This window comes from Rhincodon typus, chromosome 42 (genome assembly GCF_021869965.1).
Source record: "Rhincodon typus isolate 14 chromosome 42, sRhiTyp1.1, whole genome shotgun sequence".
In the NCBI taxonomy this organism is placed as follows: Eukaryota; Metazoa; Chordata; class Chondrichthyes; order Orectolobiformes; family Rhincodontidae; genus Rhincodon; species Rhincodon typus.
The window spans coordinates 1,409,945-1,433,668 of NC_063373.1; the positions used below are offsets into that span (position 1 = coordinate 1,409,945).

General features: G+C 42.7%; 1 gene segment (V, D, J or C); it reads right to left on the reverse strand.

The window, feature by feature from the left end:
- Positions 1-21,504: 21,504 nt before the first annotated feature.
- Positions 21,505-22,010, reverse strand: LOC125487463. The segment is given in 2 exon segments: positions 21,505-21,863; positions 21,965-22,010. Coding segments are annotated over 2 exon segments (405 nt in total).
- Positions 22,011-23,724: the final 1,714 nt, after the last annotated feature.

Consider the following 23,724-nt stretch of genomic DNA (forward strand, 5'->3'; position numbering starts at 1 on the left):
TATTTTCGTTTCTGACTCCACGACTGCTCTCTCGTGTTAAGTCATATGCTCAGTATCTTTGATTTTTAGTCAGTGTGCGACAGGAAATATAACAGCTGAAATTCCTGCTCTTGCCTTCTGTGCTCTATAAAGCGAAGAGCTACCGTTCATTGTTGTCATGTGAATAGGACATGAATGTGGAGGTACAATAACATTGATTATCCTCATTATTTGAATGATTTGCATTTGAGGTTCTTCAGACTGCGATTGTGTCATAGTAGTGGCTCAACGCCTGGGTCGAGTAGATTTGGGTTCTAGACTCACCTACTTTAGAGAGATGCAATAACATCTCAGAACAGGTTGATTTGGAAATTGATACACACTGGATGCTCATTAATTAAGAATCATGTAATATTTGCACATGAGAGTTTGAAACAACTCATTTTCATTCAGTGATTATCGAGAACCTGGGACTCTGACAGATGATAGTGATGAAGTGAATGCTGAAGATGCTTTAATAGATAGACAGAAAAACACAGCAAAGAGAAAATAATAGAGAATTATTTGAACAGTTTGATAAGAAGCACGGTGCATGAATAAAGATAGGATATGCTCGTAGCAATGAATGGCCTCTTTCGCTATTTGGAAATTCAATATGTGTCCAGGGAGCTGAACGTTTGCATTATTATCACCTTTAATCATTTCGTCCATAGAGTTTAATTGCATGATACAGAGCTCTTGGACCAAATAAAGGATCACAAAATCTCCTCTGGTTGGGGAAAACTTCTCATTGACAATGACCTGCAGCACCAGTATCTTGTTTAGCTTTGTGCAGCTTCACCATTTTAACCTGACTACAGGAACACTCTGTTAACTGGCATTCAGATCACGGATTCGCTATGCAATTTTCTACCTGGAAGGATGCGTCCAGTTTAGAAATGAGCGTCCATATAAGGCAGAGATGAGAAAGCATGTATTTTCGTTCAATGAGACTTGAGTATTTGGAAATCTATTTCTCAAAAGACATTGGATACAAGATCTTTAAATATTTTAAAGACAAAGTTAGACAGATTATTGACGACTAATGGAATGAAAGATTATCGGGGTGAGCAGGAATGTAGAATTAAGGTTAAATTCCGATCAGCCATGATCTTATTGAATGGTGGAACAGGCTCTCACGTGCTGAGTGGCCCACTCTTGTATCCTCTTCATATGGCGACATGATCAAAGCAATGATCTTAACGGCTTCCTAAAACCACTTTCTGAACCATATAAACGTACTAATTTTAAAATTATATTCCTTTTTCTTTTCCTTTGTTTCACCTCTAGAATGTGTGACCTCTACTTGCCCAACCACCCGTGGATTAAACACATCCTAACACAAAGCTCTGTTATTTGTGTACTTCAGTGAATCTGTCTGTTTAGCTCACTCACCAGCCAAACGCAGAAGTGACAGCAATGAATGGACTAAGTGTCGTCCTCACCTGCTCCGATAGAGAGGATGAGAGTGCCTGTCTGTCCTGTTACAGGCTGCCTCTCTCCCTGGGCTCCCAATACATTATCATCTGCTGTACCATCGGCTTCAGTGACAGTGCCATATTTGCTGGAAAATGCTTTAAATAGTCTCTGGCCAACACCTACAGAGCTGTCAGTTTCACAGTCTCTCAGCTGTTGGCTAAGGATTCTATGAATCAAACAACCAAATAGTCAGACACGCAGAGATATGCTAACAACATTTATATTGTATATATATGTATATGTATATGTGTGTATATGTATATATGGATATATATATGTACATATATATATGTGTGTGTATATATATATATATCTATATATATCGATAGGTAGATAGATAGATAGACAGATAAATAGACAGACAGACTGATCGATCAATCGATGTCTGTTGGACACACAGATAAACACTGAGATACGGAGACTGGTGGCGATTGGGTAAATACTGACATTGAAGCTCTGTCCATACTGCACCTCGAGGTATCATTTTGCTATCGCCTCTCTGCCTGTTGTAACAAAATGTCTCTCCAATCATTGTCCTGCAGATTTTTGAACTCAGCTTTCTAAAATTCCCCCAGGCGCCTTCCGACTCAATATTGTATATTCTTTTAAAATTTTGTAATTTAAAGAAAAACAAAAGTTTGTGAATTTTTCGCTTTTACTCCCTATGTGGAACATATCCGAAATCTTTTGACATGGCTTCAATTTTAAATTACATTGCGACATAGATTACCATGCTCTGTGCGAAAATTAAGCATCTCAGCAATCCCCACTCTGACACCCTCGCTACTCCACTCCTGACCACCTCTGTAATCTCCACGCTGACTGTCACGAACTTCATCCAAAATTCCCACTCCGACCAATTATTTCATCCTCACGATGATGATTCTGCATTCGAAACACTGAACACCTCTGTAAACCCACACTGAATATTTCTGTCCTCCTCACACTGACCCAGTCTTTAATTCCCATGCGAATAAGCTCTGTAACTCCAACAAACGGTCGCTGTAATCCCCGGTTCATTTCTTGATCCACACACTCAACAACTCTGTCAGCACAATACTGAACACCTGTGCCATGCCCAAACTGATTCACTCTGCATTCCCTACACTAATACAATCTGCAGTTCTCACACTGACTCCTGTCTAATCCTTACACTGACCTAGTGTGTGTATTCAGACTGATTTTTTTTCGGTGTGGCAAGCAGTGACTCTCAATTTTCTGTTTGCATTGATATTCCACTTGGGAACCCTGCAGCCCAATGGTATCAATGTGGACATCACAAGTTTCAAAATCTCCCCTCCCCCTACCGCATCCCAAACCACTGATGTAGAGGTCAGTGCGCCATATTACAACTGCGCCTCCCTTGTCCGCGGGTTTTATGGTGAGGTTGGGATTGGAGCGGACGGAGCGGAGGGCTGCACGTTCTGCAGGGGAGAGGTTGGAGCGAGTGAGAGGGGTGGAGAGGTTGAGGCGATTGATGTCTCGACGGCAGTTGGAGATGAAGAGGTCGAGGGAGGGTAGGAGGCCTTGGGGTGGTGTCCAGGAGGAGGGGGTGTGTTGGAAGCGGGAGAAGGGGTCAGTAGAGGGAGGGTTAGGTTCACGGTTAAAGAAGTAAGCGTGGAGGCGGAGGCGGCGGAAAAACTGCTCTATGTCCAAGCGTGAGCGGTATTCGTTGATCTGTGGGTGGAGGGGGACAAAGGTGAGCCCTTTACTGAGGACCGACCGTTCGTCCTCCGTAAGGGGTAGGTCTGGGGGGAAGGCGAAGACTCGGCAGGGCTGGGTGCTGCTGTCTCCTCTGGAGCTGCTGGCTGTGGACACTGTGGGCGGAGTTGCGTCGGCGTCGGCTGTGGGCGGAGTTGAGTCGGCGTCGGCTGTGGGCGGAGTTGTGCCGGCGTCGGCTGTGGGCGGAGTTGTGCCGGCGTCGGCGGTGGGTGGAGTTGTGCCGGCGTCGGCGGTGGGTGGAGTTGCGTCCGCGTCGGTGATGATCCTGTATCCTGTCTCGTTGAGAATAGTCAGATGTGACTGAAGGGAAACATGAATGATCCTGAGGGGACGTGATCAGGCAGGAGTGGAAATGATGTCCCCTCTTGTGCAGGAATCTAGAACTAGGAATGTTTATGTATGGGTTAGCGCCACTTCAGAAAGAAATGAGAAACTGTGCCCTTTTCTTTCAATGGGTTATGAGTTTTCGAATTTCCTTCCAGAAAATGCCGTGGATGCAGAATCTTGAAATATTGTTCTGATAGCAGTAGGCGGATTCCTGATGACCAAGAGGTTGCAAGATTATTGGCAAATTGCAGACATGTAGAGTTAGATGTAAACTGAGGTCAGCCATGATCTTAGTGAATATGGAACAGGTTCTGAAGGACCATGTCGTCGATACTGTACCATCTTCATATATTCGCTTGAAGATAACCTTCTTCTAGACTGTCAACTTCTAAGCAATATAAAGTTCTTGATGCTAAAATTAGCAGCTCATTTCTTCTCTGCCTCCCTTCTTCAAATAAGGAGGGTGAAAGTTCTGATGTAAGAAGTTGATGCTGTAGAGGTTAAACAGATTGTCACTTGCCTCTTAAGAGAAATTCCACGAGGTCACTGTGACTGATACCATGGAGGGTAATTATATTGTTACCACGTTTAGAAACAGGCAGGATGAGTTACCACAGTGCTGCTTGCGGACATTTTCCTCTGCAATCCCTCTGGCCCGCTACACAGTGAATGTTTGTTTCAGTTGGCTGTGGGACGGTAATCAAAATGGTTGCTTCATGATGGCTAGTGAGGAATTTCTTGTGGTTTCTTGAATCTGATTGATGCATGCAGCCAAGTGAACAGGTTCCCATCATACTAACAACTTGTGTGCTCCATGTTTTGAATTGACCTTATTGCGACAGGAGTCGTTGCAGTAATCGTTCTCAGTATTATATTCTCCGTATTTTGCATAACTTACATTCTAATCAGTGGACATTTTAGAACATTTTGCAGGCAGTGAGTTTTCTCGGAGTGAAGTCACTGTTGTGATGAAAGAAATGATGCCGAGAGCCGCACACAGAAAACACACAAACAGCAATGTGAAAGTGAAAAGAACTGTTACAGGTCCACCAGTAGCACATACTGTTTGTGCACTGACATGTACAGACTGAGATAGGGAAACGCCAAAAGGAGAAGAGAGACGAAGGCAAGGATGCTGAAAGGAACCAACAGACTGCGATTAATAGACAATACCACTATAAGACGTAGGAGAAAATTTAGTCCAGTCGTTACATTGAGACTACTTCGCCATTCAGTCAGATCATGGGTGTTCTCATCATCGTCAACTCAATTTTTTGGCCTTTCCTCTGCATAGCCGTTGATCCCTTACTGATTAGAAAATTTTTCTATCTCAGCGGTAAATATGTTTAATGACCCGATTTCGGCAGGTGTCTGTGGTAAAGAATCCCATTGATTCACGATCCACTGACAGAAGAAATTCCACCTCCTCTCTGACCAACTGAATGATAAGCAGTCTGATATATATTCAAGACAACAACCCTTGAAGGGTCTAGGCCCGAAACGTCAGCCTTTCTGCTCCTATGATGCTGCTTGGCCTGCTGTGTTCATCCAGCTCTACACCTTGTTATCTCGGATTCTCCAGCATCTGCAGTTCCGACTATCTCTGATATATATTCACTCTGGTTCTTTACACTCCCTCAAGGAGAAATAACCTCACTGCAACCACCTTGTGAATTCACCTCAGAATCTTATAAATTTCAACATGGTCTCTCACTCTCCTTCTTGATTCCTTGCCTCGTGTGTCTCTCCAAACATTTATTTCCCCAATTTAATAAGGTTTTCGTTTTCTCCATTAATTCCTTCCCTAATAGAGTTAGACGAGCTGGAATCACTCCAGTTTAATGAATTCTGTTTAAACTTAATAGGTGTCCATACAAAGAACAATAGAGCACAGGTACAAGCCCTTCGGCCCTGCAGGCCTGCTGCGTCACATTTTGCTCTTCCATGCTAAAACTGTCTTCACCTACTGGTTCTATATCCTTGTATTCACTTCCCGTTTATGTCTTCGTCCAGGTGATTCTTGAATGCTGCTGTTGTGTTTACCACCTCCCCTGGCAACGCGTTCCAGGCATTCACCACTCTTTGTGTTAAAAATATACCTCCCACATCTCTTTTAAACTTACCCCCTTGCACCTAGAACAAGTGTCCCCTCGGAATTTACCCTTCCAGACTGGGAAAATGGACTCACGTTTTCCATTCTATCCATGCCATTCACAATCTCATAAAAACCTATTCGGTCCTCCCTCAATTTCCTGCGTTCCAGTGAAAAAAAACTCAGTCTATCCAACCTCTCTTCATTGCTAAAATCCCCCACACTAGACATCATCCTGGCAATTCATTTTGGTATCCATTCCAAAGCATCCACATCCTTGTGGTAGTATTGTAACCAGATCTGTACACAATATTCCAAGTGTGGCCTAACTAATGTTCTATAAAGCAACAGCATAACTTGTCAATCCTTATACTCAGTGCCCCTTCCAATGAAGGCAAGGACAACCATCAGCCATTGTTACAACCTTTTCTACCTGTGCTGCCACCTTCAGTGATCTGTGGGCCTGCACTTCTTTCCTTCTGCATATCAATATTCCTGAATGTTATGCTATTTACTGTATGAGTTCCGCCTGTACTTGACCTTCCAAAATGCATCACCTCACAATTCACCATACAGACTCTGAGATCGACCTGTAAAACCAGCGGTTCTTCGTAATGACACCATGTACTGGTAATGAAAAAGTACCAGGAGGGCCTACAATGGCTAGTTTGGTACTATACTGAACTGCTTTCTGGTAAGTTAGGGATGGGTGGTATATACTGGCCAAGCAGGAGAATCCCTCATCCCATGAATAAATAAATATAAAAATTGCCATTCTTCATTCATAGTCGCTGAATCAACATCGGATAACTGCCCCCTTCAGAAAAAAAAAAGTAAACACTCTCGGTATCCTGATATCCTGAGGAGTGAAATGGTTCAGGAAGGAATTCAACTATCATCGTCAATGTCATTAGGAATGGACAATAGTAATCAATGGCATAGCCAGAGATTTCCACATTTCATGATTGAATTGAAATAGAAATCTGCTTAAGTACTCTATACCAATGGGTCATTATCCCATTTATTACGAAGGACGGTAGGGCCATACTTGATATTTTTCCACATTTGAATGTTATGGAAGAGAATTACATTTCCAAATATTGATTGAACATTGCAGGAGATGCAGGACTACAGGAGTTTGCAGAACTGACCCTGCTCTCACGTTGCCTACCTGTGGTAGATATGAGACACCGCAAAATGACAGAATTGTTATGGCGCAGTTGGAAGTCATTCAACCAATCATGACTGCAGCTGTTCTTTTACCTCATGTTAAACTCATGTCTTTTCCCCCATAGCCCCGCACTCTATTTGTATAACCATCCAATGCCCTCTTGAATGTCTCAATTGAACTTTTATCCACCATTTTCAGGTCAGCGTATTCCAGATGCTAAATACTTCATTGTTTCCGAAAGTTTGCATTCTGGACTGTATTGCTCCTTCCTACCCGAGGCAATGATGTCAACATGGATCATAATCCCTAGTTGTTTGTCTCTCTCCCAGAAGAATTTCCTGTCGCTTCTCTTTGATAGTGCTGATCCTGGCAACAAGGAGGCAACATTATTCTTCAGGGTTCAATGACCATTTGTACTGCTACATATATATTGCTTGTCTTCTGATTAAAGAATCCCCTGCCACTACTGCCTTCCTTTCTTCTTCATCCCCTCCTTTACAGCTGATCCACTCATTTTGCCACAAGCATGGGTCTGGTATACTTCTCTGATGAATAATTGCCCCTGCCAATATTGAACCAGAAAGCCGATTATTTAGTAGGAAATCAAGGCAATCCGCCACTACCCGAACATTGATTGAGTTTTTGTCAGAGTTGTCCGAGAAGATAGATGAAAGCAGAGTGGTAGATGTTGTCCATATAGACTGTAGCAAGGCCGTCAACAAGGTTCCACATGGTAGACTGTCTAGTGAGGCTCGATCAAATAGGATTCAGGGAGACCTCGCGAATTGTTTGAAAAATAGGGGTAGGCGATGGCCTAGTGGTCTTATCGTTAGTGTATTAATTCAGGGGTGAAGCTATGTTCTGGGGACCTGGGTTTGAATCCCAGCATTGCAGATGGTGGAATTTGAATTCGATAATTTTGTGAAATTAAGAGTCTAATGATGACCATGAAATTATTGTCAATTGTCAGCAAAACCCATCTGGTTCACTAATTTCCTTTTGGGAAGGAAATCTCCTTTACCAGGTCTGGCCTACATGTGACTCCAGACCTACAGCAATGTTGTTGACTCTTTACTACCTCTGAGCAATTAGGGATGGGTAATAATTGCTGTTCTCACTAGTGGCGCCCACATCTCATGAATGAATTAAAAAAGTTAGAAAAACAGGCTTGAAGGTAAGAGGTAGGTTGAGCTTGAAATGCGAGTGCAGAACAAAACAAACGGAGAGTGAGCTGGCTATCATTTTGATAGGGGCTCTGAACTGTTGTCCACATTGTGGCGGAATACGTGAGAGTTTTTTTTTTAGCCTCCTCCTGTGCAGGAGTATGTTGTGAAGGGGTTCCATTGTCCAGCAGAGGGTGGCAGTGTATACTTTTACACTTGGGAGAAACACGGGTGTCGGTGTGGGGCTGATACAGCGGGGTGGAGAGAGAGGGAGAGGAGTAAGTTTTTCAATTCTTAGCATTCCCGTATGTGCCTCCAGAAAGAATTCACAAATTTTAGAGAGATATACGGAGGAATTTCTGCTATCGGAATTGAATCAATCTGTGTAATTATTTACCACAGAGGTCATTTAAGGCTGGATAAGTTAATGTATTCAAGCCTGACTTAGACAGATTGATAAACAAAGTAAGTGAATTGATTAACATGTGAAAATGTTGGAAAGTAGAGTTGCGGGTTATTAGACCAGTCATGAGCACAATGCGTGATGGAGCAGTATCGATAGGCTGAATGGCCTGCTTCTAATTCTACACCTTTTTTGCAACAAATGCATATGATTGTGAATACGTAAAAAAAGTGAACTTCTGGATATGAACCTTGCAGAGCACACGATAAAATAATGGGAGAGTGGAAAAGAAAGCATTGCTTTTATACAGTAATCAGATAGTTGTATTAAAATATTGGAGGATAAAACTCTCAGCTCTGTGGAAGTAATGGTTGAGATGGACTTATTGAGACGTATTTGGGTCTAGGCAGAGATACGAAATGCCAAATGGTCTCCCCTGCTCTATACAGTAATCTGACTCTATGAGCTGTTGACAGCTGTGGGTGAGTTGCTGCTTTGTGAATTACGGAAAATGTTACGTTACCTTTCTTAAAATTTTGCACATCATCTGGTTCTGATCTCTCTCACTGTATCTCTATGCACATGAGTATGTCCCAATATCTGGCATTATTAATGTCCTGAAATCCAAAGTGAAGTTATTGTTTGTAAGGTTTTTCGAAGAAATATCTTGATCCTTAATGTTGGGATTAAAGACTTTTGCTCTATTCATTGATATACCAAAATAGTCATTGCGGGCTGTTCCCAGGACCTTGTATACAGCAGAACATAAAATCATCAGGGTCATCTGTAAGGCAAATACAATAGGTCTTTTCCCTACACTGGGGGAGTTCAATTCTAAGAAGCACATTTTTAAGGTGAGAGGAGAAAGATTTAAAAAGGACGTATGGACAACTTTTTTTTTTATAGATAGACTAGTTAGTGTGTGGAATGAACTGCCACGGGAAGTGCTGGATGCAGTTAAAGTTCCAACATTGGAAAGAAATTTGGATAAGTGCATGAACAGGAGAGGTTTGGAAGGATATGTGCCAAACACGGACAGGTGGAATTTGTTTAGTTTAGGAACATGGTCAGCGAAGACTAGTTGGATGGTAGAGTTTGTTTCCATGCTGCATGATTCCACCCCTCTCTCTGTCTCTCTCTCTTTCTCTCACTCTCTCTCTATTCTTGCCTCTTTCTGCATATTTGCCTGCCGTGGATCTATGTTTCTATGCTTCTTTTTAAATTACACTTGCTCTCTGCTCTTCAAAATGATGTTGCACAGTCCTTTCCTCAAATCCATTACTTCCGAATTCTCACAGGCTGTACACGTCGATCAGTTCACGTGGGAGGGGGTGGGGGAATCTTTTATAAGTATAAAGGGGAGAATATTGCAGTTAGGGCAGTGGTATGCTCCTCCTGTCAGATGTGAGAAATCAGGGAGCAGTCCAGTGTCCCTGGCAACTACATCTGCAGGAAATGTGACCAGCTGAGGCTTCTCACAGATCGCGTGGTTCAGTTGGAGAAGCAGCTGGTCACACCACAGTGCATACAGGGGAGAGAGAGAGAGAGATCAATTCTTGCTTTAGGGAGGTGGTCACACCACAGGTCCATGCAGATATGTGGGAGACTACCAGGTGAGACAGGCAGGTAATTCAGGAGTCTCCTGTGGCTGTTATCCTTTCAAACAAGTTTACCGTTTTGGATACTGTTGTGCGGGATAGCCTCTCAGGGTATAGTCATGGCAGTAGCCAGACCTGTGGCACCATGACTGGTTCTGCTGTAGAACAGGGTGTGGCAAAGTCTAGGAGAGCGATATTAGTGGGTCACTCGATAGTCAGGGACACGGATAGGCGTTTCTGCGGCCATGAACGAGACTCTCGGATGGTCTGTTGCCTCCCTAGTGTCAGGGTTCTTGATGTCTCTGAGCGGGTGCAGGACATCCTGAAGCGGAAAAGAAAAGAGCCAGAAGTCATTGTCCACATTGGCATAAATGACATAGGTGGGAAGAAGGAAGAGGTTCTGCGAAGACAATCCAGGGAGTCAGGTAGGGAACGAAAACGCAGGACTACCAGATAGTGTGCAGTTGAACACGTGGCTACAGAGCTGGTGTCGGAAGTAGGGCTTTAGATATATGGATCATTGGGATGTCTTCTGGAGAAGGTGTGACCTGTACAAGGAGGACAGGTTGCACCAGAACTGGAGGGGCACTAATATCCAGAGCGGACGGTTTGCTAGCGCTCTTTAGGAAGGTTTAAACGAGTGTGGCAGGGAGGTGGAACCGGAATACTTGGCCATTAACTGCTGGAACAGGGGACAAAACTGTGACAGAGATATGCAGAGCATAGAGTAAGAACAGGCACAGGCAAGTCACGGGCAACAGAGTGACTGTAGGACTGGGGTGCATTTACTTCAAAACAATAACTATAGCAGGTAAGCCAGAGGAACTAAGAGCATGGATTACTGCATGGAATTATGGTGTTATTGCCATTATAGAGACGTGGCTAAAGTAGGGATAGGACTGGCATCTTAACATTCCTGGATATCGCTGTTGTAGAAGAGATAGAAAAGGAAACAAAAGGGGTGGGAGAGTCGCACTGCTGATAAGGGATTATATCACAGCTATGTTGAGGGAGGACACATTGGTGGGATCTTGCATTGAGGTATTATGGGTGGAGCTCAGGAAAAGGAAGGGTGAAATTACAATGTTGGGAATTTTGTTAGACCTCCAACAGCCCATGGAAGACAGAGGAGTAGATAAGTAGTCATATAACAGAAAAGTGTGAAAAGAGCAGGGTAGTTGAGGTGGGTGACTTCAACGTTCCTCTTACTGAGTGGGAGTCCCTTAGAGACAGGGTCTCGGATGGATATCAATTTATTAGTAGAGGGCTTTTTGAGGCAGTATGTTGACAATCCAAACAGAGAGGAGGGCATATTAGACTTGGTCCTAGGGAATGAGCCAGGACAGGTGATTGATTTTTCAGTAGGAGAGCATTTCAGGCTGAGTGACCATAACTCGATAACATTCCATGTAGTCATGGAAAAGGACGCAAGTTGCCCTCGATTGAGGATGCTTAAGTGGGCAAGAACCAATTACACCCAAATTAGTCAGGAACTTGAGAAAGTGGATTGGAAGCAGTTATTTGAGGGAAAACCTACCTCTGGCATTTGGGAGGCTTTTAAAGATCAATTGACTAAAGTGCAGGACATGCATGTACCTGCAAAACGAAAAGATCGGAATGGCAGGATTCAGGAACATTGGATTGTCAGCGAAATTGTAAGTTTAGTGAAAAGAAAAAAAAGAAGCATAAAACAAGTCTAGGCAGCTACAAACTGACGAATCCCTGGAGGAGAACGGAGAAATTAGGAGGTAACTTAAGGCACAATTAGGAAGGCAAAAAGGTTCCATGAAATGTCTTTAGCAAACAGGGTCAAGGCTTTTTATACATATTTTAAGAGAAAGAGTAGCCCCACTCAAGGACGAAGGAGGGAAATTATACGTAGAGCCACAGGAAATTGGGGAGATCCTGAATGAGTACTTTGTATCGGTTTTCACCACTGAGAAGAACATGACTAACATTGAGGTCATGGACGAGTGTGTGAATACTCGAGAAAATGTCAACATATTGAGAGAGAGGTTTTTGAAATCCTAAATTACATTAAGAAAGATAAGTTCCCAAGACCAGATGGGATCTGCCCCACATTTCTCAGAAAGGCAAGGGAGGATATAGCTGGGGTATTGGCAGATATCTTCACATTCTCGTTGACCACAGGTGGAGTTCCAGACGACTGGAAATTAGCAAATGCTGTGACCTTGTTTAACAAAGTATGCCAGGATAATTCAGGAAACCATGGGCCAGTGAGCTTCACGCCTGTGGTGGGGAAGCTCTTGGAGAAGATACTGAGGGACAAGATATATGCACATTTGAAGGAAAATTGACTAGTTAGTGACAGGCAGCATGGTTTTGTCCGGGGAAGGTCATGTCTCACCAACATGATTGAACTTTTTGAAGAGGTAACGAACATATTTGATGAGGGAAGGGCTGGGGATGTAGATTATATGGACTTAAGTAAGGAATTTGATAAAGTCTTACTTAGCAGGTTGGTACAAAAACTAAAATCACGAAGGATTCGGTGTGCCCTGGCTAGATGGACAGAAAACAGGCTTGGTCATAGAAGACAGAGGGTAGTGGTGGAAGGATGTTTTCCAGAATGGAGATCAGTAGTTAGTGGTGTTCCACAGAGGTCAGTCTTAGGTCCTTTGCTATTTGTCTTATATACAAATGATCGAGAGGAAAAATGGGTGGTCTGATTAGCAAGTTTGCTGATGGCACGAAGATTGGTGGAGATGCTGAGAGTGCAAGCGATTGTGAAAGTATACAACAGGATATAGATAGATTGGCGACTTGGGAACAGAAATGACATATGGAGTTTAATCCAGACAAATATGAGGTGATGCATTTTGGAGGATCAAATTTAGGTGCGAATTATGTTGTATATTGCAGAACACTAAGAAACACAAACATTCAGGTGGAAATAAGCGTGCAGGTCCACAATACCCTGAAAGTGGTAACACAGGTAGCCAAGGTGATTAAGAAGGCATATGGCATGCTTGCCTTCATCGCCCGGGATGTGGAGTACAAGAGTTGGCAAAACATGTTGCAACTGTATAAAACCCTTGTTAGGCCACATTTGGAGTAGTGTGTGCAGAATGTAGTTTTGTTTACCACACTACCAGAAGAATGTGGAAGTTCTTGAGAGAATGCAGAGAAGGTTGACCAGGATGTTGCCTGGTCTCCAGGGCATTGACTATGAGGAAAGCTTAAGAAGACGAGGATTGCTATGACTGGAAAGACGGCGGCTGAGCTTACAAAATTGTGAGAGGCATTAATAGGTTGAATAGTCAGAGGCTTTTTCCGAGGGTCCAATTTTCAATTACAAGGGGGCACAGGTTCAAGGTCAGAGGGGGAACGTATAAGGGAGATGTGTGAGGGACGTTTTTAACGCAGAGAGTGGTAGCAGCCTGAAATGCACTACCAGAAAAGATGGTGAAAGTGGGCACAGTGAAGAAATTTATTAGGGAGGGAAGAGAGATATACAGATCGAAAAATGACAGGCATGTTTTTAGATTACTTAGGGAACGATGGATGGCACGGGCTTGGAGGGTCGAAGGGCCTGTTCCTGTGCTGTACATTTTCATTTGCTCATGTATCACCGTGAAAATTGTTAAGAAACAGTAGCATTGATCAGGACACTCAGCCGAGAGCTGTCAGTTTGTTAAATTGACAATTCTGCAGGTTTTGACCAGAGAAGATGTGACGTGTCTTCTGGCAAGCGCGGCGCTGTCATTGAAGTCGCCTATGCAGCGGATAAGAAAAATCTTGGGGCCCAGGGAGAGAGGCATCCCATACCAGGAAAGCTCAACACTCGCCCCTCTGTGTAGGTGCAGGTGAAGGTGACACTGTCTTCACTCTTAGCCGTTACACATATCTCTGGCTGGTGAGTGATCGATTCAGACAGGCCCCTAAAAGACATAGAACAAAAAAACGTCGTGTTAGGAAGTGGTTAATTCACAGAAGATTGTACAAACATAATTCACACTCTTCAAATAATGGAGAGGAGTGACAGAGAAGAAATGAGTTGACTGTTTTAACATTGACAACTTTATTTTTTTCAGAAGATGACTCCCCAGAAGATGGATACGATAATACAAATATCGAAGAGTGTGTCAGAGTTAGACACACAATATGTTACAGCCTGCTACCTCACTCAACAAGATAACTGCAAATCTGATTTCAACCACGTCTCTAAAATCCTGCATAACATGATAACAGTTCATCTCCTTGTTCATCAAGTATCCATTTAACTCTTGTTAAAAAAAAGTTAGGATTCTGCATTTACTATTCTTTCCGGAAAGAAAATTCCAGACTCAGAACCCTCTCAGAGAAATGATACTTCCTCATCGCAGTGTTAAACGGTCAGCCTCTTGTTTCTTAAACTTTAACTCATAACTCTATCAATTGGGGTGGCACTGTGGCTTTGTGGTGAGCACTGCTAATTCACAGAGCTCGAGACCCCCGTTCAATTCATCCTGAAATGGTTGTCTGCGTGGAGTTTGCTCATTCTCTCTATGTTTGCGCACGTTTTCTCAGGATTCATCTCACAGTCCTAAGATGTTCATGCTCAATTGCCTAAAATGTGAATGTTACTTGGATTAAGTAATTGAAAATGACATGTAGCAGCGATGGGATATGATGATTACAGTTTGGTGACCTGAATAGCCTGATTCCACGCTATGGGGATTCTAGAGCCTCAGGATCTTTTATAAGAGATCGGTGAATATTGTCAGAAATTCAATCAGGGTGAGACCACCACCACGTCCCCCCTTCCCAGAGCCAGGGTCACTGTGCATCTTTAATGTGACACTTTGTAAAGTAAGCTGCGGGTCTTTGATACAAATTGAGGACATTTTACCGAAAAGAAGCTTATGAACATGTCAGGTCATGAAAGAAAAGAAAATGAAATAAAAACTCTGAAAAAAATGTAGGAATGTAAAGTAACAGCTTTTGAAAGAGTCAAGAGGTGTTTCAAAAGATATTTTGAAAAAAAAAAACAACTTTCTTTCGGTCCTGGGAAAGCAAGTAGAAGAAAGCCCTATGGCCAATATAGTCTCGCTAGACTCCCCATTCTTGTTTTTTTTTTTTGCTTTGTTCTATTCTTTCTCTGCACTACTGTATTCATTCTCAACATTACTTATCACCATGTCGCCGTATGTCTGATTTAACTTTACCAGTTTCCACCATATCTGTTGTCATCTATTACTATTTCTTTACACTCAGCCTCGGGATCTTTATTCACAAAAACGACAGCGTCAATAAAGCAAGAAGGCAGTTGGCTTAACAACTGTAATTGGGAAAATGATAATCTGGTAAAAAGGGTATAGGCGTAATGCACTTATAAATACATGATTTTTTAGACTTTTGTTAACTCCGTTGGACGAGCAGATGGATTGCAATGCAGGATAACACCAAGATTCTCCCACTGTCTCAGAGCGATAGTGAATGTCCTGCCTTTGCCTCGTCCGTCGTGGTGACCCCGTGTTTCAACTTACCACCAATTGTCTTTCTGTATTAGGAGAGAAACCATATTGTTCTCTAAGACTATGCTGATTTCACCTTCACACCACATAATCAGGGAGATTCAATATGCATTGGGAAGGAAAAATCGTGCCCGACACATTCAGTGGAATTTCTTGAGGAAATAACAACTAAAATAGATTTTAAAAAGGGAACAAAGAACATATAACAATAGTGAAGTACGGCACAGCAGCAGGCCCTTCGGCTCTCCAAGCCTGTGCCGATCATCATACCCTGACTGAGCTAAAAAAAAACCTTCCGTCCTTATTCAGTCCGCATCTCTCCATTCCCTCCCTATTCATGTAACCATCCAGATGCCCCTTAAATGTCGCCAACTTGCAAACTTCCACCACTTCTCCGGGCAGTCCATTCCAGGCTCCTACCATTCTGGACGTGAAAATCTTTCCTCCCTTAAACTTTTGCCCTCTCACCTTGCACCTGTGCCCCCTTGTAATTGAATCTTCAACCCTGGGAAAAAGCCTCTGAATATCCACCCTATCTATGCCTCTCATAATTTTGTAAACCTCTATAACGTATCCTGTCAGCCACTGCCTTCTCCGTAAAAACAATCCTAGTCTATTTTAACCGTTCCTCATCGCCAATGTCCTTGAAACAGGGAAAATCTTATTAAACCTTCTCTGCATTCTCTCCAAAGCTTCCACATCCTTCTGGTAATGTGGTGACTAAAACTACACACAATATTTCAAATGCGGCCGAACAAGGGTTTTATTTAGCTGCAACAGAGAAAGAGAAGATCTAATATATTTTGATTTCTATAAGACATTTGGGAAGATACTGTACGTCTGGCTCCTTAATAACACAAGCCCAGTGCGTTGGTATTATGCTAACATGGTTGTAGGAATACCCAAATGATCGAGGAAGAAGAGTTGGGTTAAGCAGTTCAGGGCACTTACTGAATTGGATGAAGAAAATCAAATACTATCGTCGAGTTTGCAAATGACACAAAAATTGGGAGGAAGGAGACTGCTGTGGATGACACAAAGATTCTACAGAAGGATATACAAAGGTACAACAAGGAGACCACATTTAGCTGACAGTAAATAATGTGGGGGAAATGCGAGGTTATGCATTTCGGCAGAAGAAATAGAACAGCTGAATATTATGTATATGGGTAAGGATGACTGAAAACAACAAAACGGAGGGATTTAGCGGTCCTACTCTCCTGATGTCAAAAAGCTAACATGCAAGATCATAAGGTAGTAGAGAACGCCCTTGGAATGTTGGCCCTTATTTCAAAGGAATTCAAACTTAGATTATCGTCTTATCTACTCTTGCAAGCATTTAGGTGGCGGTCGGATTCGAGGGTAATTTGGTTTCATTATGATTTTTGTCTGAGTGCCTGATACCACTTGTTAGTGCTTGTATCGCCTGCGATTCTGAAGAAACCCAAGACAAATGCTCCCAATTACTGTTTTTGTATGGCACTGAGAATGTATTCTCCTATTGTGTGTCTGAGAGTACAGTAATACATGGCGGTGTCAGTCAGCTGCAGTCCTGAGATAGTTAAACTGGTGTATTTTTTGTCGGTGCGGAATTCTTCAGAGAAACGAATTTCAGCAAATTCTGCTCGGCACCTTCAGGGTATTTCAATAGTGCAAACTTGGGATGTGAGTTTGTTTGCTGTCGGTACCATAACAACCAATAATAAATCAATGTAGTTTCATACAAACAGTCCAATGTCACGACATCTCCTTCTGTCCAAACAGCTGTGGAGAGTGACTGAGTGACAGAATCTCCATGACTCAGGTCTGAAAGGGCAAATAGATACCAGTTGCAAAAAAATCAGGTGATGTCAGGTTCAAATGGGATTTGATAAAGAAAAGTTGCGTGTATTTTCTCCACATTTATCTGTTAGAAGTGTCCGCCAAGCAGCCCAAATGATGAATAGCCGCATTGTCTCTATTCTCTGTGAAGCAGGCAGTCAGATAGTGTAGTCACCCTTTCTAAGACCCCTCCCTCAGAAAACTGCTATCGTGTCTCCAGATGTTCCACCTCAGTGCCTTGTGTGGGATATTGTGTGGGCGGAACTCTATGAATTGACACACCGTGAACTGGGTTACAGTCATTATCCTTAAAATAGAGTGCCCAGTAGTAGGATACATCGGTTTCCATTCATAGTAGGAACCCATCAGAATCACAGTAGATTATTCTCAAGCCGATGTTCTTTTTGCCCCGCTTCCACATTTTGTTTAAGTGGTGTAATTACCAAGTTAATGGGTGTCCCAAGCTGCCTACGCACGTTACCCAGAGGGCTCCAGCCTACCCTAAATTCCTTGTGGCCTCATAAACTGACCCGTCTCAAATTAAAGATCCGCAAATCACACCAATGTCATCACTGGACTCAATCTGAACCATATGCATCATTGTCTGTAATATTACTTTTATGATATTCACTCTTACTCTGGTCATCTATCACTGTATTCAGTCTGAAGAATATATTTCTCCATCTGCTGGATCCTTTCAGAAATTTTCCCTGGGTTCAATCTCAATTTATGCTGTTCCATCTGTTGATGTCTTTCTATCACACTGATTTCAGAGCCACGAACAGAACAGACACATTCTACGTCTGAATGACGACACTGGAGCTGTCTCAAGGTCAAGGCACCATCAGTGCCTTTCTACTTTGATTCAATATCAGGAACCTGTTCAGAAGGCTCCATCGGCCTCTTCTTGGAGCTGTTGTCACTTAACAGTAAAGTTGTCACACAACGGGTCAGAGGTTCGGAGGCTGGGAGAAGAATGGATGATTGTCAGGGAATCCGGGAAAAGCAGGCAGGCAGTAGACGATTCTTTTGAGGACCCGCTCAGTGCTCAGCTTTCCGTTTTTGACACTGCGGTCCAGGTTAAATGGACAATTTAAGTAGGAAGGGGAAAAAATGTACCTGAATGCAAATTTCCTGTAAACACATGGTAGTGATTGTTCGATATTTAGAATTATGGTAATGGCAGGTTCAATTAAGGCACAAGAGTGGGTCATTGGATAGATATTCGGATACCAATGTCATGCAGTCATATGGGGGTGGGGGGGGGGGGTAAGTTCAGGAGATCGGGAAGAGAAAATAGAACCAGTACAGACATGATGGGTCGAGTGGCCACCTTCAGTACGATAGTAATTCTGTGACTCTGCGACCCGGTGATGCCTATTGTATGTATATGTCACGAGGTGAACACGGCTGAGGTAACTTTCTGCAGTCCTACACCTCTTGAGGATGCTCGGCCAAAGTTTGGAATTGTTGTTTTCTTTTATAATACAGAAAAGCGGAATCAATATTGAGGGCAGATCTGCACATTTGTGGTGAGGAATGGACTAATGACCCATTAGGGTATGGAGTTTAAGGGGAATTCTTGTTTGCACTAATTCATCTGATATGGGCGTCTGTCTATGCCATCATATATTTTTGCGCATTCCTAAGTGCCCTAGTAAAGATGCTACTGAGATATCTTTTCAAACGCTGCAGTCCTTAAGTTATGAGGACATCAAAATATTTTTACAGTGGGCTTACTCAGTTTTCACCAAGCGATAATGATTTCCACTTCAAGATAGTGAATGACTAAGAGGGGAACTTCCAGGGCTGTCTCATGCATCTACTGCCCATGGCCTTCCAGATGGCTGACATCACTTTGGGAAGTACTGTCTAAGGAAGATTGTGTTCTAGTTGCTGCTATTCCTCCAGGTAATGCACACTTTGCTACTGTGTGTATTCGTAATGGAAGTTGAAGTGCGCCTTCTTCCATTGAAATCAATCATAAATATTGATTCCTGTTCAACACAGGAACCTAGTCCATACTTTCTGTTAATCTGGGTGTACAGCACAGGTAAAATGGGGAGTTTCCAGACTCAATCTCAGAATGACTCCAGAATTTCCGCCTTTGCCTATGGCTGATTGAACACCGTCTCCAACTGGGCACTTAGTAAAGTAAAGCAACATTTATTAAAGTGACACAACACCGGATCATGTAACTTTTCCCAGTGAGGCAATTAATGGAGAAGCTGAAAACTTCGTTCAATTCGAGATGAGAAAGTGAGAAAGAGAGAAAGACTTTGGCAAAACCTTCATTCCAGATGCTGAGTTAAATAAGAAAATCTGCTCCTCGTCACTCACTGACAAATCAGTTGGCAGATGATTAGATTCTATCCCTCGATAGAATTTGATAGAATTTGTCGAAGGGGTACGACTGAGGACACAAGTTTTATATAAGTAGACAAGGATCTACCCATTCAACAGGGCTTGGGAAGAAGCACCGACTCATTGTGAACGTTGGAGAATTGAATGAATTGTGAGTCACTGTGTGTCACTGAAAAAAAACAAAATAATTTATTCGCATCCTGATTCCTGTCTATCGACTAAATTCCGATCCGTGACAATTATGTGACGTGGTTACTTGTGAGAATTATGGAAAGATTTCTGAAAATTCAAATGCACCGAATCTAGTGTAGCAACCTTATCGATCCTATTGGTTACATCATCAAGTTCTTAGCTAATCACAATTTGCATTTCATAAACCGATTCTATGGGTTTATCTGCTTTATCAGATTCTGTTTTATCCAGAGATACATAATGTTACAAAGGAATTGAGGTTGACATGGGAATCGAGTATTTTAGCAACAATATATTGTGATATGAAACGATGTGCCTGTATGACCCTGGAACCGCTTAACTTCTCTTCCTTTGAAGAGGTGTTACATAGGTTCGAGGAAGAGAAATGCATGTGGGCGAGCTGTGTGAAGAATAGGGCAGTGCAATGAGTTGAATCACTCTGTTCAGAACTGGCCATGTAACTGAAACACGATGTGCCTCCTCCTGTGCCATCCAGTTATGCGTCGTGTAGGCAACGATGTTTTGGGAGAAACCTTGGTTTCCAGGAGTAGGAATCAGTCCATTTCTTCAACCACTTCACATCAGCATGTCCACAATTTAAATCAAATGGAGACATTGTCAAGCATTTGCAAATCCAAATGAATCCATATTATAAATTGCATGAATATAATGCAAAAATGGCAACAGGAATTATTTTACATTGCAATGTGCATATATGTTTACATGTAACTATACGAATATATTTGTCTGCGTGTATAGCTGCGTGGCAGAATGAGCGTTTGTCCATCTGCGTGTGTGTCTCTGTCTGTCCTCTGTCTATCTCTTATGACTGTTGGCGTGCGCTTGGTGTCTGTCACTCTTATTCCTTCTGAAACTTGTAACTAGGTATATGCAAGTGTCTGTTTGTAGATGTCTGCTTGTGAGTAATTAGAAATATTTTTCTGCACAGGTGAGTGCATAGCAGAATAAGTTAATTAAAAAGTGTCAATGCCATAATACTGTTTCTCTAAGACAACAAGGTGCAGAGCTGAATGAACACAGCAGGCCAAGCAGCATCATAGGAGCAGAAAGGCTGACGTTTCGGGCCTAGACCCTTCATCAGAAAATGGGTCTAGGCCCGAAACGTCAACCTTTCTGCTCCTATGATGCTGCTTGGCCTGCTGTGTTCATCCAGCTCTGCACCTTGTTGTCTCGGATTCTCCAGCATCTGCAGTTCCTACTACTCCTGTTTCTCTAGCTAGTTTTACGTGATGGAATTCCACCCTCTGCTGGGAGAGATGTTACTTTACAAATGGAGAGAAAAATCATGAGGCGTTCAGTCAGTGTGGATATCAGCACAGCGTACCATGAAATCTAACTGTCTCAAAAATTCTAGATTGACATTATGTGATGGTGTAAATCTCAGAGAAGGAGAACTTTCTCGGATATCATAGTCTAGAACTTACACAAAAGCCGACTTTTGTCCGTGGACTTTAAAAGGAAATGTTCATATTTGATTCTGTATTGTATCTTTGTGCGCATTGGCCTCTCTACAGTTTATTTTTTCAGCTGCTCCGGGTAACAGTTGAATGTCAGTTTGATCTGAGGTCAGTTTGGTTTCCTCTCGTTACCAGTCTCGCTACATCACATTTCATCTACCTGGGAATCTGCACAAACTTCAACAGACAGAACGCCAATCTATGATAAACAGACAGTTTTTGTACGGGAGTGAGACTGTTTCTCATCACTGTGCCTGAACGTGCAGTGATATACAGCAGCGTCAGTCAGCTCCAGCGCGGTGATAGTCAAACCAGTGAACTTCCTCGAGGTCTGAAGTTCTACGGAGAAGACATCTTTCGCAAAATCTGCTTTATCCTCAACTTCAAGACGATCTTTGCTTAGGATATACCTGGGCTGTGTGCCTGGATGCTGTCTGTACCAGAGCAATACATAGCTGCTCAATGTAGTATCAAAGGTACAGTTAAGAGTCACTGCCCCTCCTTCAGTTCGAGTTACTAATGAGAGTGACTGAATGACAGAATCTCCATGAATCAGGTCTGAAAGGGAAAACAGTTATCAAGTTCTAAATATCTCATTGGTGACAGCTTAAAATAAGAATTTGTAACGAAATATAAGAAAGTATTTCCTCCTCATTTACCTGTAACAAATGCTCCCCACACAACACAGATGCTAAGTCGCAGCATCTTCGCTGCTCTCTATGCAACAGGGCAGTCGGATATTTGAAGACGCCCATCCTAAAATCCCGCCCTCAGTAAACTGATGTCATGCGTCTGGATGTTCCCACCTCTTTTCCTTTTTTGCAGGTGATGCTTGAGGGCGGGGGCAGGCCAGATGACGCTCGGTGAATTCACGGATGCTGAGATGGATTTTAGATAATGCTCTTAACGCCAAGACACAAGCAACTGATACATGTAGGAACATAAGAACAGAAGAACTAGGAGCAGGAGTAGGCCATCTGGCCCCTCGAGCCTGCCCCGCCATTTAATAAGATCATGGCTGATCTTTGAGACTCAGCTCCACTTAGTCGCCCTCTCACCATAACCCTTATATTCCTTTACTGTTCAAAAATTTATCTAGCCTTGCCTTAAAAACATTCAGCAAGGTAGCTTCAACCGCTTCACTGGGCAGGGACTTCCACAGATTCACAACCCTTTGGGTGAAGAATTTCCTCCTGACCTCAGTCCTACATTTGCTTCCCTTTATTTTCAGGCGATGCCCTCTAGTCCGAGTTTCAACTGCTAGCGGAAACAACCTCCCTGCCTCCACCTTATCTATTCCCTTCATAATCTTATATGTTTCTATAAGATCTCCCCTCATTCTTCTGAATTCCAATAAGTATAATCCCAGCCTACTCAGTCTCTCCTCATAATCCAAACCTCTCAACTCTGGAATCAACTGAGTGAATCTCCTCTGCACCCCCTCCAGTGCTAGTATATCTCTTCTCAAGTAAGGAGACCAAAACTGCACACAGTACTCCAGGTGTGGCCTCACCAGGACCCTATACAGCTGCAGCATAGCCTCCCTGTTTTTAAACTCCATCCCTCGAGCAATGGCAGACAAAATTCCATTTGCCTTTTTAATTACCTGCTGCACCTGCAATCCTACTTTTAGCGATTCATGCACAAGGACACCCAAGTCCCTCTGAACAGCAGCGTGCTGCAATTTTTTACTATTTAAGACATAGTCCGTTTTGCTGTTATTCCTACCAAAATGGATGATTTGCTTCCATTGATGGTAAGGAAATTCTCAGATTTTCAGTAGTCTAACTTTGAAGACTACACATTCAGCCCCAATGCCCAACTTACAAATTAGCCTATACACGGTATAGTCGAGAATCACATACACCTGTAATTCTTGAGGCCCAATAAACTGTCTGCTTTGAATTTAAATCCCTGAAATCCCACCTCCCGCATCACTCAACTCAATCTCAACTTTCAGGAACAAAAACAAAATTTCTGGAAAAGCTCAGCAGGTCTGGCAGCATCTGTGGAGGAGAAAACAGAGTTAACGTTTCGGGTTCGGTGACCCTTCCTCAGAACTCAACTTTGTCTGTCGCTAACTTTGATATAACTTTTAATCAGTATCCCCTTTATTCTGAATCTCTATTCTTGTTTTTCTGCACTCAGACTCAACAATTTCACTCTGCCTCTTTTGGTTCCCTTCAGCACGTTTCACCGGGATTAGTTCAACTTCCCTCTATGGGTATCTTTTTTGACTGATTACAGAAGCTTCATAGAACTGGACCCACGTTACATCTCAATAATGTCAAAGTACCTGTCGTAGCTATTAACACCCTTGGTTTCTGTTTGAACATGTGTTCGTATATGCTTGTGCCCGTGTGGGAGATTCAGTGCTGTGTGTATATTTGTTTGCGTCTGTAAATTCAGTCGTAATTAC